Source organism: Hemiscyllium ocellatum, chromosome 2 (assembly GCF_020745735.1).
Source record: "Hemiscyllium ocellatum isolate sHemOce1 chromosome 2, sHemOce1.pat.X.cur, whole genome shotgun sequence".
NCBI classification, from domain to species: domain Eukaryota; kingdom Metazoa; phylum Chordata; class Chondrichthyes; order Orectolobiformes; family Hemiscylliidae; genus Hemiscyllium; species Hemiscyllium ocellatum.
The window spans coordinates 120221766-120233997 of record NC_083402.1 but is presented as its reverse complement, the minus strand read 5'-3'; the positions used below and the strand labels follow the sequence as shown (position 1 = coordinate 120233997).

Genomic DNA, 12232 nt, shown 5'->3' with positions numbered 1-12232 from the left:
CCTCAATACCCTCCCTATATCTCCCACCACAGTGCTCCAATAAACACGGAGCCTGTGGCATGTCCAGAAGCAATGGGTAAGAGTACCTACACTTATTTTACATTTGGGGCACACTGAAGATGCCCCTTTTATACACTTTGCCAGACGGTCTGATGCCAGATGAGATCTGTGCAGAACTTTTAACTGCGTAGCACATGTCCTATTACAGATTGAGATCTTTCGAGTATTCTCCTATATGTTCTCTCATGTTTCAGAAGAGATCTCCACTCCCAGCTCTTGCTCCCAGACCTCTCCTAACCAGTTAATATCCTGCCAGGCCTTGCTACCCAGCACGCGATAGAGGGCACTAATCGAAAGGGTGCTTGTGGAACGTAGCAGCAACCTCTCTGTATTATCGAGCTTATAGGGCTTAGTGAGAAGTGTAGTTATCTTCTGGATGAAATCCCTAACCTGAAAAAACCGGAAAAGATCTCTGCTGGGCAACCCGTATTTGCGACTCAGTTGCTCAAAAGACATCATAACCTCCCCGTCAAACAAGTCTCCCAAACTACAAAACTCCTCTTGCTGCCCATAGTTCGAATCCTGAGTCCATCATCCCTGGTCGGAACCCTGGCATGTCAACTATAGATGTAAGTTGTGAAGTCCTGGATAAACAACTCTCACTCTGACGCATCACCCTCCTTGCCTTGACCGTACTAATGACAATGGGATTCCAGCAGTGGTCCATAACTGTCCTCATCTTATCCATGAGCAACGGGTTAACAAGAGGGCACTTTGCCTGGGAGGCCTCGATATCCAGCCATATTGAGTTTGGATCGTTACCAACCCAATCACAGATAAAGGACAGCAGGGAACTCAATTGATACCTTCTGATGTCTGGGAAATCAACTCCTCCCCTTCCATGAGGCAACTTCAATTTAGGAAGTTTGATGAGGGGCCATCCACTATGCCAGACAAAGGAACCAAACAACCCCATACATTTCCGCAGCATTGACCTGGGAAACATTATAGGGAGCTTACGCATGGGATAAAGCAAATGAGGAAGAATGTTCATCTTAATGAGAGATATTCGTCCCAGCCATGAAATTGGAAGAGCGTCCCATCTCTGGCGATCTCGCCTAATATTGTCAAGCAAATGAGCAAAGTTAGTCCGAAATAACAGATCAAACTTGGGGGTAATAAAAATGCCTAGGTATCGGAACCCTGCCCGTGACCACTGAAAAGGGAACTTAAGGCCACCTTCAACTTCTAGTACATCCTTAAGCTTCCCCAGAGGCGTAGCTGCTGATTTTGCAAAGTTAATCTTATATCCTGAAATAGCCCCAAATGAATTGATACATCGTATCAAATGGGGTACGAAGGTCATCGAGTCCGATAAAAACAGAAGGACATCATCCGCATACAGTGTAATCTTGTGTGTCCTCGATCCACTTCTGGAGTGGTTATGTGGATGTTCTAACGCATGGCTTATGTCAGCACCTCTATCACCAACATAAACCACAGTGAAAGGGGGCAGCCTTGCCAACTACCCCTACCAATCCTAAAATTCCCAGACTTCACCCAGTTGGTGACAACCGCGGCCAGAGGATGGTGATATAAAACCACTACCCGCCTAGCAAAGACTCCATCCAACCCAAACTGTTCTAAGACATTAAAAAAAACATATGGCCATTCCATCCTGTCAAACGCTTTCTCTGCATCTAAGGAAATCACCAACCCCTGAATTGATCATTGCTGACAAGCTTGGACCGTGTTCAGCAACCTTCTAATATTATTAAAGGACCTACGGCCCCTTATAAAGCCTGTATAGTCGTCTTTAACAATATGGGGCAACACCCTTTCCAATCTCAGCACCAGAATCTTGGACAGAATCTTGTATGAGGCACAATCCTTCGGACCTTCCCCTTCTAAGAGTTAGGGGAATATTAGCTTCTCTCAAAGATGGTGGTGGACATTCATGCATATAGGAGGGATTGTACATCTCCAACATCGGCCCTGACAGAATCCCTATAAACTCCTTATAAAACTCACCGGGAAGACCATCAAGGCCAGGCGCTTTCCCACTCTGAAGTTGCCTAGCTGCCTCCAGAATTTCCTGAAATGTCAAGGGGCCATTAAGGAGAGAGGCCTGTTCCAAAGTTACTCCTGGGAGGTCCAGATTCTTAAAAAAAAGTGTCTCCATTTTAGCTCTCCTGATCTCACAACCTTCAGACCGATACAATTCAGAGTAAGACGTCTGAAAAGCCTCATTAATCTTTTTAGCATTGTATGTAAGGACCCTGGCACTGTCTCGGATTGCAGTAATAGATTGGGGAGCACGCTTTTTCCTAGTCAGGTACGCTAAATACTTCCCTGGCCTATCCCCATATTCGAACAGCCTTTGTCGAGCTAAAGTGAGTTCATTCTTTGTGTTTTGTGTCCGTATTGAATTCAAGGCAGCCCGAAGGGAAGTGATCTGCTGTAGCTTAGTTACCGAAGGCCGCGCAAAATGTGCTGCCTTGGTGGCTTTCAACCGCATCTCAATTAGGCGCTGCTGTTCCTCCTTCTGTCGTTTCCGGCTTGCCGTGTAAGAAATAGCTAATCCCCTAGCAAAGGCCTTAATAGTCTCCCATAGCACAGATGGACTACTAGCCAAGTCTGAGTTAATAGTCAAGAATTCCTGAAACTCCTTCAAAACGTATTCCACAAATTTGGAATTCTTAAGGAGAAAAGGGTTCAAACGCCAATGCCGCAAACCTAGCCCCTCACTCTTAGCCTTAACCTCCAAATACACTGCTGCATAATCAGAGATAGCTATATTCCCAATTTAACAACCCATAATCGAATCCAAAAGGGCCGAGGGATCCAGAAAGAGGTCAATCCTCGTGACATTTATGTGGGTTAGAGAAAAAGGTGAAGTCCCTGCCGGTAGGGTGAAGACATCACCAAATATCCACCAGCCCCAACTTGTCACATAAGTCAACCATCTGCTTGGCCTGTGAAGAAACAGTTGGGGGCCCACAAGGCATCCTGTCCACTGTTGGATCCAAAAGACAATTAAAATCCTCCCCTATAATAATGTGCCGTGTTCTAAAGGCACTCAACCTAGAGAAAGCATTAATCAAAAATTTGAGGGGGTGCTTGGAGGACAGTAGACACTTAAATGCCATATTCCTCCCCATGTATCAGGGCTTTAAGTATCACAAACAGTCCCTGCTCATCTTTCACCTGCTCTAATAATGTGAACGGAAGATTTTTCTGGATAAGTATTGCCACTCCCCTACAGGATGAAAAGAATACCCAGTCATAACCCCCCTGTTGTAATTTCACGTGTTCCCCATCATCAAGATGGGTTTCCTACAACAAAGCAATATCAACCGTTTTCCTTTTAAGGCTAGAAAGCACTTTTTTCCTTTTAACAGGCAAATTACTTCCCTTAATGTTCCAGGTGTACATCAATAAGACACTTAGACATATCCCCTTTCAGAGACCCTTGAACCCCTCGAAGGGAGAACCCTACTTACAAAGCGCCGAGTAAATAAAGACTCATTTGAAGACCTATATATACAAAAACTACTCTATCTTAACTATAAACAACAATTACTACCAAAAAACTACCCAAAGAAAACAACTATAAAACCTTGAATGGAAGACTCTTCCCCCTGCCCATAGGGGGCACTCACCCTCCCCATCCCCTCCTTCACAGCTCCTTCAAACCAGGACTGTGCCCCAACCTTAGGCCAGAGAGAAAAAAAAGATGATCCTTAAATCAACAGAAAAAAGACAAAGTCAGGACGAGCACTCCATCCATCCCTGGCTTCATGTCACCCCTACCTGTGACTAAAAGAGAAACAGAACAAACAAAAAAGGGAGAGAGACAACAAAGAACATCCACAAAATTTCCCATCAGAAAATCCAGTTATTTAAAAAAAAACAACTTATTCCAAAGTCTTTTCCCCCCTTTACAAAAAGGAAATTATTCGGGAGAAAGAAAGGAATTTTAAGAAAAGGAAGGGAAAACATGGGGAAAGGTAGAAAAGAGAACAAATATTAACCGTATTCTTCAGGCCAATCTGTCTATTTTAAAGTGTCTACAAAGTTTTTAGCTTTATCCACTGAGTCAAATGTATAAACTGAGTCCTTGTGGCTGAAATGAAGTACTGCGGGGTATCTCATGGAGTACTGGATGCCCAGGTTCCTCAGCCTCTTTTTAACTTCATCGAATTACAACTGCAGAAAAATCCCGGAAAAAGATGATTTTTGACCTTTTGTACAGCAGTGCCTGCGGATCTTTTCCCAGGGATCTGGAAGTTTCTATGACTTTTTGCTTGTCCTAGGACCGAGCGGGGGCATTGCACCGGCCCTGACCTGTGCACTGTAACCCGGTATGCCCTTTCAATCTGTAGCCTGCTGGACTCGATGTGAAGGCCCAAAAGCTTCGGCAGCCAGTTTTCAAATAAAATGGCTGCTCACCTTCCTCACCTTCAGGGAGCCCCAAAATCAGATTTATCCAATCGAGGTCGTCGATATGGTCCTGCAAGGCCTGCGCTTCTCGCTCCAGCACCTGGATTCGAATGGATGTTGACTTGGTTGCATCTTCTAAGGCCTTCGTTCAACCCTCCACCTCCTCCAGCCTCTCCCTGAGGCCCTGGATCTTCTGCTCATACTTCTGCAGCATGGATGCGATAGGTTGGACCTGGGCATGAACCTTCCCACGGATCTCCTCAATTGCAGCCCCAATTTTCGAGGTAAGTCTCTCCATCGCCGCAGCCAATTCCTGAGAGTCTGTCAGGTCCCTGGGGGGATCAGGAGAGGCTGCTGCTGCTGCAGTCTCTGGTGTGGTAGGTGCTGCAGGGGAGTGTCCTCCCTGCTGCTGTTTGTTTGCTCCTTTTGGCATCCTTCCCACTCCCAAATATTAACAAATATGTGATCTGTAAGGTTTTAAACTAATAATTCCACCACATAAATTGGCCAGGGATGGCAAAAAACATCAATGTGCCTTGGCTGTTAGGCGGAGCTGTCCATAACAGTTCTCCCAGGGCAACACTCTCCTTACTTTATATCACTGTGCTGCTACCTCTGCCGGTGGGACAGGGCGTATCCAGGGATGACAAAGGTGGTGTCTGGGACATTGTCTATAAGGTATGTTTCCATGAGTATGACTAGTTGCTTGACTAGTCTGTGAGGCAGCTCTCCCAATTTTGGCAGTAGCCCTCAGATGTTAATAAGGAGGACTTCAATGGGACTGTTTCCGCTGTTGTCATTTCTGGTGCCAAGGTCAATGCCAAGTGATCCATCTGATTCATTTCCCTGTTGAGAATTTGTAGCAGTTGATACAGCTGAGTGGCTTGCCAGGCTATTACAGAGGGTAGTTGATAGTCAACCACATTGCCATGGGTCTGGAGTACATGTAGGCCAGACCAGGTGAGGATGGTAGATTTTTTTGAGAGGAAAAAAATATTGCTTCAATGATAATTTTATTATCATTTGAATAGTAATAAAGCTAACCTGAAAAATACAGTTCATTGAACACTGTCCCATTAACAGTCTGAGTGATATCACATGTATTTGGAAAGAAGATGTTGGGTGGGGTGGCATGGTAGCACAGTGGTACGTCACAGCACCAGGAGCAGGGTTCACTTCCAGCCTTGGACAACTGTACAGAGTTTGCATGCTCTGTTCTCCCTATGTCTGTGTGGGTATCGTCTGGGTGCTTTGGTTTCCTCCCATTGTCTGAAAATGTACCGGTTAGGTGGTTTGGCCATGCTGAATTGCTCCGCAGTGTCCAGAGATGTGCAGGCTAGGTGCATTAGCCAAGTTAAATATGGTGTTATGGGGATAGTGTGAGGATGGATCTGGGTGGGATATTCTTCAGAGGGTCAGTGCAGACTTGATGGGTCAAATGGTCTCTCTTGCAAAGTAGGATTCTATGGTGCAATGAAAACTGACCTTTTCCTTCAACACATTACGGTTCCATCACATGTTCTAATCAGAAAAGATGTGATTTTATGTTTTTAAGTCCGACTCTTTAGAATTTGATGAATTTAGTGTAATTTGGTACAGGATGAAGTTTTAAATTCAAAACAAAATTCTAAAATGCATGCATTTTTCCACTGTTGGCAGCTTGATGTGTACGATGCTGCAGACCGCTATCAACAACATGCTCATCCTCTGATTATTTTGGCTGGTAAGGAGTATGGATCAGGGAGCTCAAGAGACTGGGCAGCAAAGGGTCCCTATTTGCAGGTAGGTTGTTTGCCTGTAGCAAATATGTACAAGTTTCCTGATTGCATCCATGACTTAAAAAATAATCGAACTTCTGGTACTATGGGCATATGTAGAATGATACAGCATAAATGGAATCCATCAGCACATTATACCTTGTTAGCAGTTTGAAGGGCTAATCAGACCCGTCATTTGAATCTTTCCTAATTGATGAGCAAATGTTTCATTTTAAGTATTTATCTAGTTCTGTTTTGAAAACTATCGAGTCTGCCTTCAGTGCCCATTAGGGCAGTGCATTCAAAATGGACTTCTGTCAAACTGCAGAGCTTAATAGCCCATAAATTATAGGACAAGAAACCAGCCATTCAGCCTCTGGATTTTGCTCTGCCATTGACTGATTTGATAATCCTCAACTCGACTTTCCAGCTTTTTCCCTGTAAACCTTGATTCTGTTACTTATTACAAATCTCTCTCTCTATCTCAGTCCAAAGATATGCAGGTTGGGTGGATTAACCAAAGGAAATGCAGTGTTATGGGTTGAGCGTAGAGGTTGGGGTTAGCTGGGTCTAGGGTGTCATGATCTTAAGAGGGTCAGTGCAGACTTGATGGGCTGAATGGCTTCTTTCCACACTGGAGATTCTATGATTAAATACACTTAATGACTCAGCCTCAACATCCCTTTGCAGTAAATGATTCCACAGCTTTACTACTCTGAGAGAGAATAAATTCCTTCTCTACTCATTTTAAATGTGTAATCTCTTATTCTGAGATAATGCCCTCTTGTGTAAGACACTATTGCACAAGGGAAAACATCCTTTCCTCATCTACTCTGTGCAATCCTCTGTTATGACACTGGGTAAACCCTTCTGTCAATTTAAATCAGACACACAGGTTAACCTCACCTTGTAATCTGTTAAAGAATGAGTGACAGGGAACTTCCCAAATTCCACTATTTAAAGAAAAAATTAACAATTTACTATTTAACTCAAAAAGAACATTAAACGACAACTATCTACACTGTAAACCTCCATTGTCTTAACGATTTAAGAAACCTCCCACTCTATAACTATATACTGATCCAATAAAGCCCCTATAAAGTGTACAAAAAAAAAATCAAGTTTCAAAGCCAGTCAGCTGTGTTGATCCTCCTCTGTATCTTCCTGGCTCGACTTCGGTTTTTTGTTGCACAGACTTTTCGTATGAGAAGGTACCTTTCAGAGAGCGGGTCTGCAGGCAGTTTGTATGCAGTAGGTGCTCTTGGTCTCTCTGGCTAACTGTTCAAAATGCCTGATTGTTATACCCCAAAAATTGGATTGTCTCATTGGTTTGATGTTGTCAAAACAGTAAAATTCAAATTTGATTGAGTTTTAATATCTTGGGGCATAATTTAAACTGGCTAAATTCAAATTGTTGTGGCAACATAGCAACCCAGCTCAGCTATTTGTTTCACAGCCAAATGCTACATTTTTAAAATTTCCAGCACACTGTCTTGCTAGGTACTTTCTAGCTTTCACTCTCTTAAAGGTACAGTACATGCCTACAACTTCATAACATGTCTAAGAATCTTGGATGTTGCAATTAGACTGCCTCTCATTCTTCTAAATTCCAATGAGCATATGCCTAACATAGTCAACCTGTCGACATAAGATAGTCCCTCCATTCCTGGTGTCAGCCTAGTGAACCTTCTCTAGATTGCCTCCAATGTAAATGTATCTTTCCTTAGAGGCCTAAAGCTGTTTGTGGAATTCTCATTGTGTTCTCCCTCATGCTGTGTGCAGTTTTAGCAAATTTTCCTGTTTTTATACTCCACTCCCTTTGAATTATTAGAAAAATTAAATTTGCAACAGATTCTAAAATTGAAAATAGAAAGTACTGGAAAGGACTCTTACTTGGGAAACACTACTAATCTTGTGTCTAAAAATACAATGCTGGAAATACTCAGGTCAGGTAGCAAATGGGGAGGCTGTGGTCCTATGGTAATTTTGTAAGACTATCCTGAAAACCCAGGTTCATATCCTGCCTTGGCAGATGGTGGAATTTGAATTCAATAAAAAGAATCTGGAAATAAGAATCTACCAATCACCATGAAACTATTGTTGATTGTCGGGGGAAAAAACACCATTTGGTTCACTAGTGTCCTTCAGGGAAGGAAATCTGCTGTCTTTATCTAGTCTGACCTATATGTGACTCCATACCCAGAACTGAGCTAGCAACATCCTCATCTGGTGAATGAATAAAAATAAATCTATTGGAAGCTAATGTTTCAGGTTGATAACCTTGCATCATATTCTCTGGAGGAGGCAGAGGTTGGAGAGGGCAGTAAGGCTGCAAAAGATTCCAGATACCAGGAATGATGGAGTTATGAGGGGATTGAAAACAAGGATGTTAATTGCATTAGAGAACAACCTGCACTTGTTCAGTTTTGAACATGAAAACTTAGCAGCATGAAGTCAACTGCAATTGCAAATTGTAACCTGCAGTAACCGAAATGGGAGCTGAAGACTAAGTAACAAGCAAACTTATCTTGAAGACAGTTCATTCTTGCAGCTCTTGACAAAACTTATTTGAGCAGCTTACTGCACTGTTCCTTGCATGTTTTGGTTCGAAAGGTCACTTTGATCATGTTTTTGGTGAAATAAGTAAATGGCTCATTGAGGTTAATGTGGGCTGATATGGATTACATTTTGAGACCAACAAATTCCTATGATATCTAAATGGCTATCTAGATCTCCAGATGCAAGTGGTCTGAGGTGGGACAAAAAGGTGCACATTATTTTGAACCAAAATTAAGAATTTTTTACAAAAATTAACCACCATTTCAATGGCACCAAATGTCTGCAGGGATTGTTTTTGAGCATTGTGGGGCTGTCACTTCAAAGATTGGGAGAGGAGTTAGTTAAGAGTTGTTTAGAAATAAATTTGTTCCAGCAAATGGCAAGTGAAAAAGCTGGACAGGCACTTGGTATTAATTTGCCCCTTATAAGGCTGATGGGGTTTTATACCAACATGCAAGAACTAATCTTACGTATTTAGGCCTAGAATTTCTATTATGTGCAACATCTGCCAAAATAATCTTACAAAAAAATGAGAAATAGGAGCAAGAGTGTGTTATTTGATCTTACGAACCTGCTCCACCATAGCTGATTAGATTAGATTACTTGCGGTGTGGAAACAGGCCCTTCGGCCCAACAAGTCCACACCGACCCGCCGAAGCGCAACCCACCCATACCCCAACATATACCCCTTACCTAACACTACGGGCAATTTAGCATCGCCAATTCACCTGACCCGCACATCTTTGGACTGTGGGAGGAAACCGGAGCACCCGGAGGAAACCCACGCAGACACGGGGAGAACGTGCAAACTCCACACAGTCAGTCGCCTGAGGCGGTTGTGGCATAACACCTTTATTTACCCCTAAAGTGTTGAAAAATGAGGACCTTTAATGCACCATTTTTGGAACTCTAATATGTCCAGTGAAATTTTACTGAGATTTTCTGTGCTGGTTTAAGAGAACTTGTTGGATGCTAGCCTGATCTTCTCTATCCAGTCTCCACAAAACAGGCCTCCAGTTGAAACTAATGCCAAAATTTGGTGATTAAGACTGTTTAAGGAGTTCTTAAAAAAAAAATCCTTTTTTTGGGTTCATAGCATTACTCCGTCTTTTTAAAAGTCATGAAGTATGAATTGAAATGGTCTGTATACCAGTGTAACTAAATGTAATGTAAAATTTCTTACCATTTGACATAAAATCAGTTATGGTGTATTAAACAGTTGTTAAAATACATTTTTTTTGCAATAAATCCATTTTTATCTGTTAATAAAAGTGCATTAGGATACCACTCCTAAATACATTACAGAATCTTTTTTTTACTATGAACAGAAGTTATTTTCTGTTGTGTTGCCCGGTACCGCTAGTTCATGAAAGATTGTGTGTATGCCCGTGTGAGCAGACCATTGAACCATAACCGCACTTTAGGAAATTAATGCAATTTATGGTGTGGTAACCAATGACATCCAAAGCAGAAACTTTGGCTGCATTTTTCCCTGAAAGAGTTGGAATGACTTGCTTTTACTACATTTTGTGCATCAATCAACTTGGCCAAAATTGTCCAATGTCAAGTTTTAGTTGGCTTTATGAGACTTAACTTGTGAGCTGCATTCTGTAAGTCAAAGGTACTGAATAACACAATCATAATCTTCTTACCAGGGCATCAAAGCTGTCCTTGCTGAGAGTTATGAACGCATTCACCGAAGTAATCTTGTGGGGATGGGGATAATTCCCTTGGAATATCTACCGGGGCAGACTGCTGACAGCTTGGGACTTACAGGTCTTGAACGCTTTACTATCTCAATTCCGAACCAGATGAAGCCCAAGATGAATGTGGAGATTAAGGTGAATTCCTGACTATTATTTTCAAGTACGCTCACCATCAAAGCTCCCATGGTGTGGAGAGAAAACAGAGTTAACGTTTCAGGTCCAGTGATCCTTCAGAACTAAAGATGCTGGCAGACCTGAGTTTTTCCAGCAATTGCTGTTTTTGTTTCTGATTTACAGCATTCACTGGTCATTTGGATTTTTGATTTTTTTTTTTAAAAGAAGTGCGATTTGTTTTGAGCCAGAGATCTATTCCTTTTTATGATACCTGCAGTTTGAACAGTATTTTGAAATACGTCCAGTGACTTAAACAGTTTTGCATAAACCAGGCAGGTGGACTGAATGCCCCTCCTCCTGGTACAGTTTTAGAATGCTGTTTTTATAGTCCCCAGTCAGGTATATCACAAACTTGGTGTTTTATTCCTCCTTTTGTTTCTAACTGCTGGAAATTCACTGGTATAATACAGCAGAGAATACCACTCAATCTACTTGCATTTGCATTTTGACAGCGATAGCTGGAACTATCCAATGAATCCTGGCTCCCTGCACTTTTACAATAGTTTGTAATTTATCTCGGTGTCTGGTTCCTATTTGAAAATTACTACTGAACTGCTACCATTGCTGTTCAGGAAACCTTCTAAATTGCAAGAAGTTGTTGCATTAAAATTTTCCTCAATATTATTTTTTTTGGAAGTGACAATTTTATTTTAGAATGGCTGTACTACTGACACTGTCAGACCACCCACATTTGAAAGTATTTGAACAGCATTTTTTTTTATTTCCTAGCTTGACACTGGCAAGTCCTTCCAAGCTACCATGCGATTTGATACCGACGTGGAATTGGCCTACTTCCACCATGGTGGTATACTGAACTACATGATCCGAAAGATGATATCAAATTAGTTGGAGACTACTTTTTGTTTGTTGGTGGCGGTTGGGGGAGTGGGTGAAGGAGGTGATAAAGGTTCGATCATCTCGAAAAACGCACAAATTGAAAGCACTAGTTATCAGAAGTAAATGTTGATGATTGTTTTATTCCAGTTTAGTTGGAGCAATTCTGACTGGGTTTTGTAATTAGGTAAAAGATTTTTGTAATTCCCTTTCTAGAACTAATTTTTAACTACAATTCATTGAAATTACCTCTTCAAACATTTGCAAGTTATTATTTAGTCAGTTATAATAATGAAATCTATTTTTGAAACCTACATACTTGCAGTATCATTAAACATGATATTTGTGAAAACTTGTCAGCAGTCTACATTTGTATGTTTCACATTTTGTCAAAGTTACTGTTTTGATCGTTTTCAGCTTGTCTATCTTTAAACTTGTTGAACGAAGCCTTAAATTACCAACTTTGTATTATTGGGGAGAAGGTTGGAGATTAAAGTTGTCAGATTTCCATGCACATTTTTTAAAAAAATTGTATTGAAGATCTGAGTCTGGGTGTTCTCTGAGGAAGGCTTGTAATCTAATTGTTTGTTAGGTGCTGAGAGCAACTTATACAAAAAGATATGAAGATAAATGATATTTGTTTAAGCCAACCCTCATTTTTGGGAAAGTTGCTGAGTAACCCAAATAATAGCCTGCACTTGTGGAGGGTGTTGTAAAACATCCTAGATACTTTATAGAAATGTCATCTAATAAAAGTTG

The 12232-nt window shown here is 41.6% G+C and overlaps 1 protein-coding gene across 1 annotated transcript in view; it reads left to right on the top strand.

The window, feature by feature from the left end:
• Positions 1 to 11808, top strand: part of LOC132828789 (cytoplasmic aconitate hydratase) — a 73007-nt gene extending 61199 nt beyond the window's left edge. The window contains exons 19-21 of the mRNA XM_060845883.1: positions 6103 to 6225; positions 10415 to 10600; positions 11369 to 11808. Coding sequence (XP_060701866.1) covers positions 6103 to 6225; positions 10415 to 10600; positions 11369 to 11485 — 426 coding nt within the window. The 3' untranslated portion in view covers positions 11486 to 11808. The remainder of the gene's footprint in view (positions 1 to 6102; positions 6226 to 10414; positions 10601 to 11368) is intronic.
• Positions 11809 to 12232: the final 424 nt, after the last annotated feature.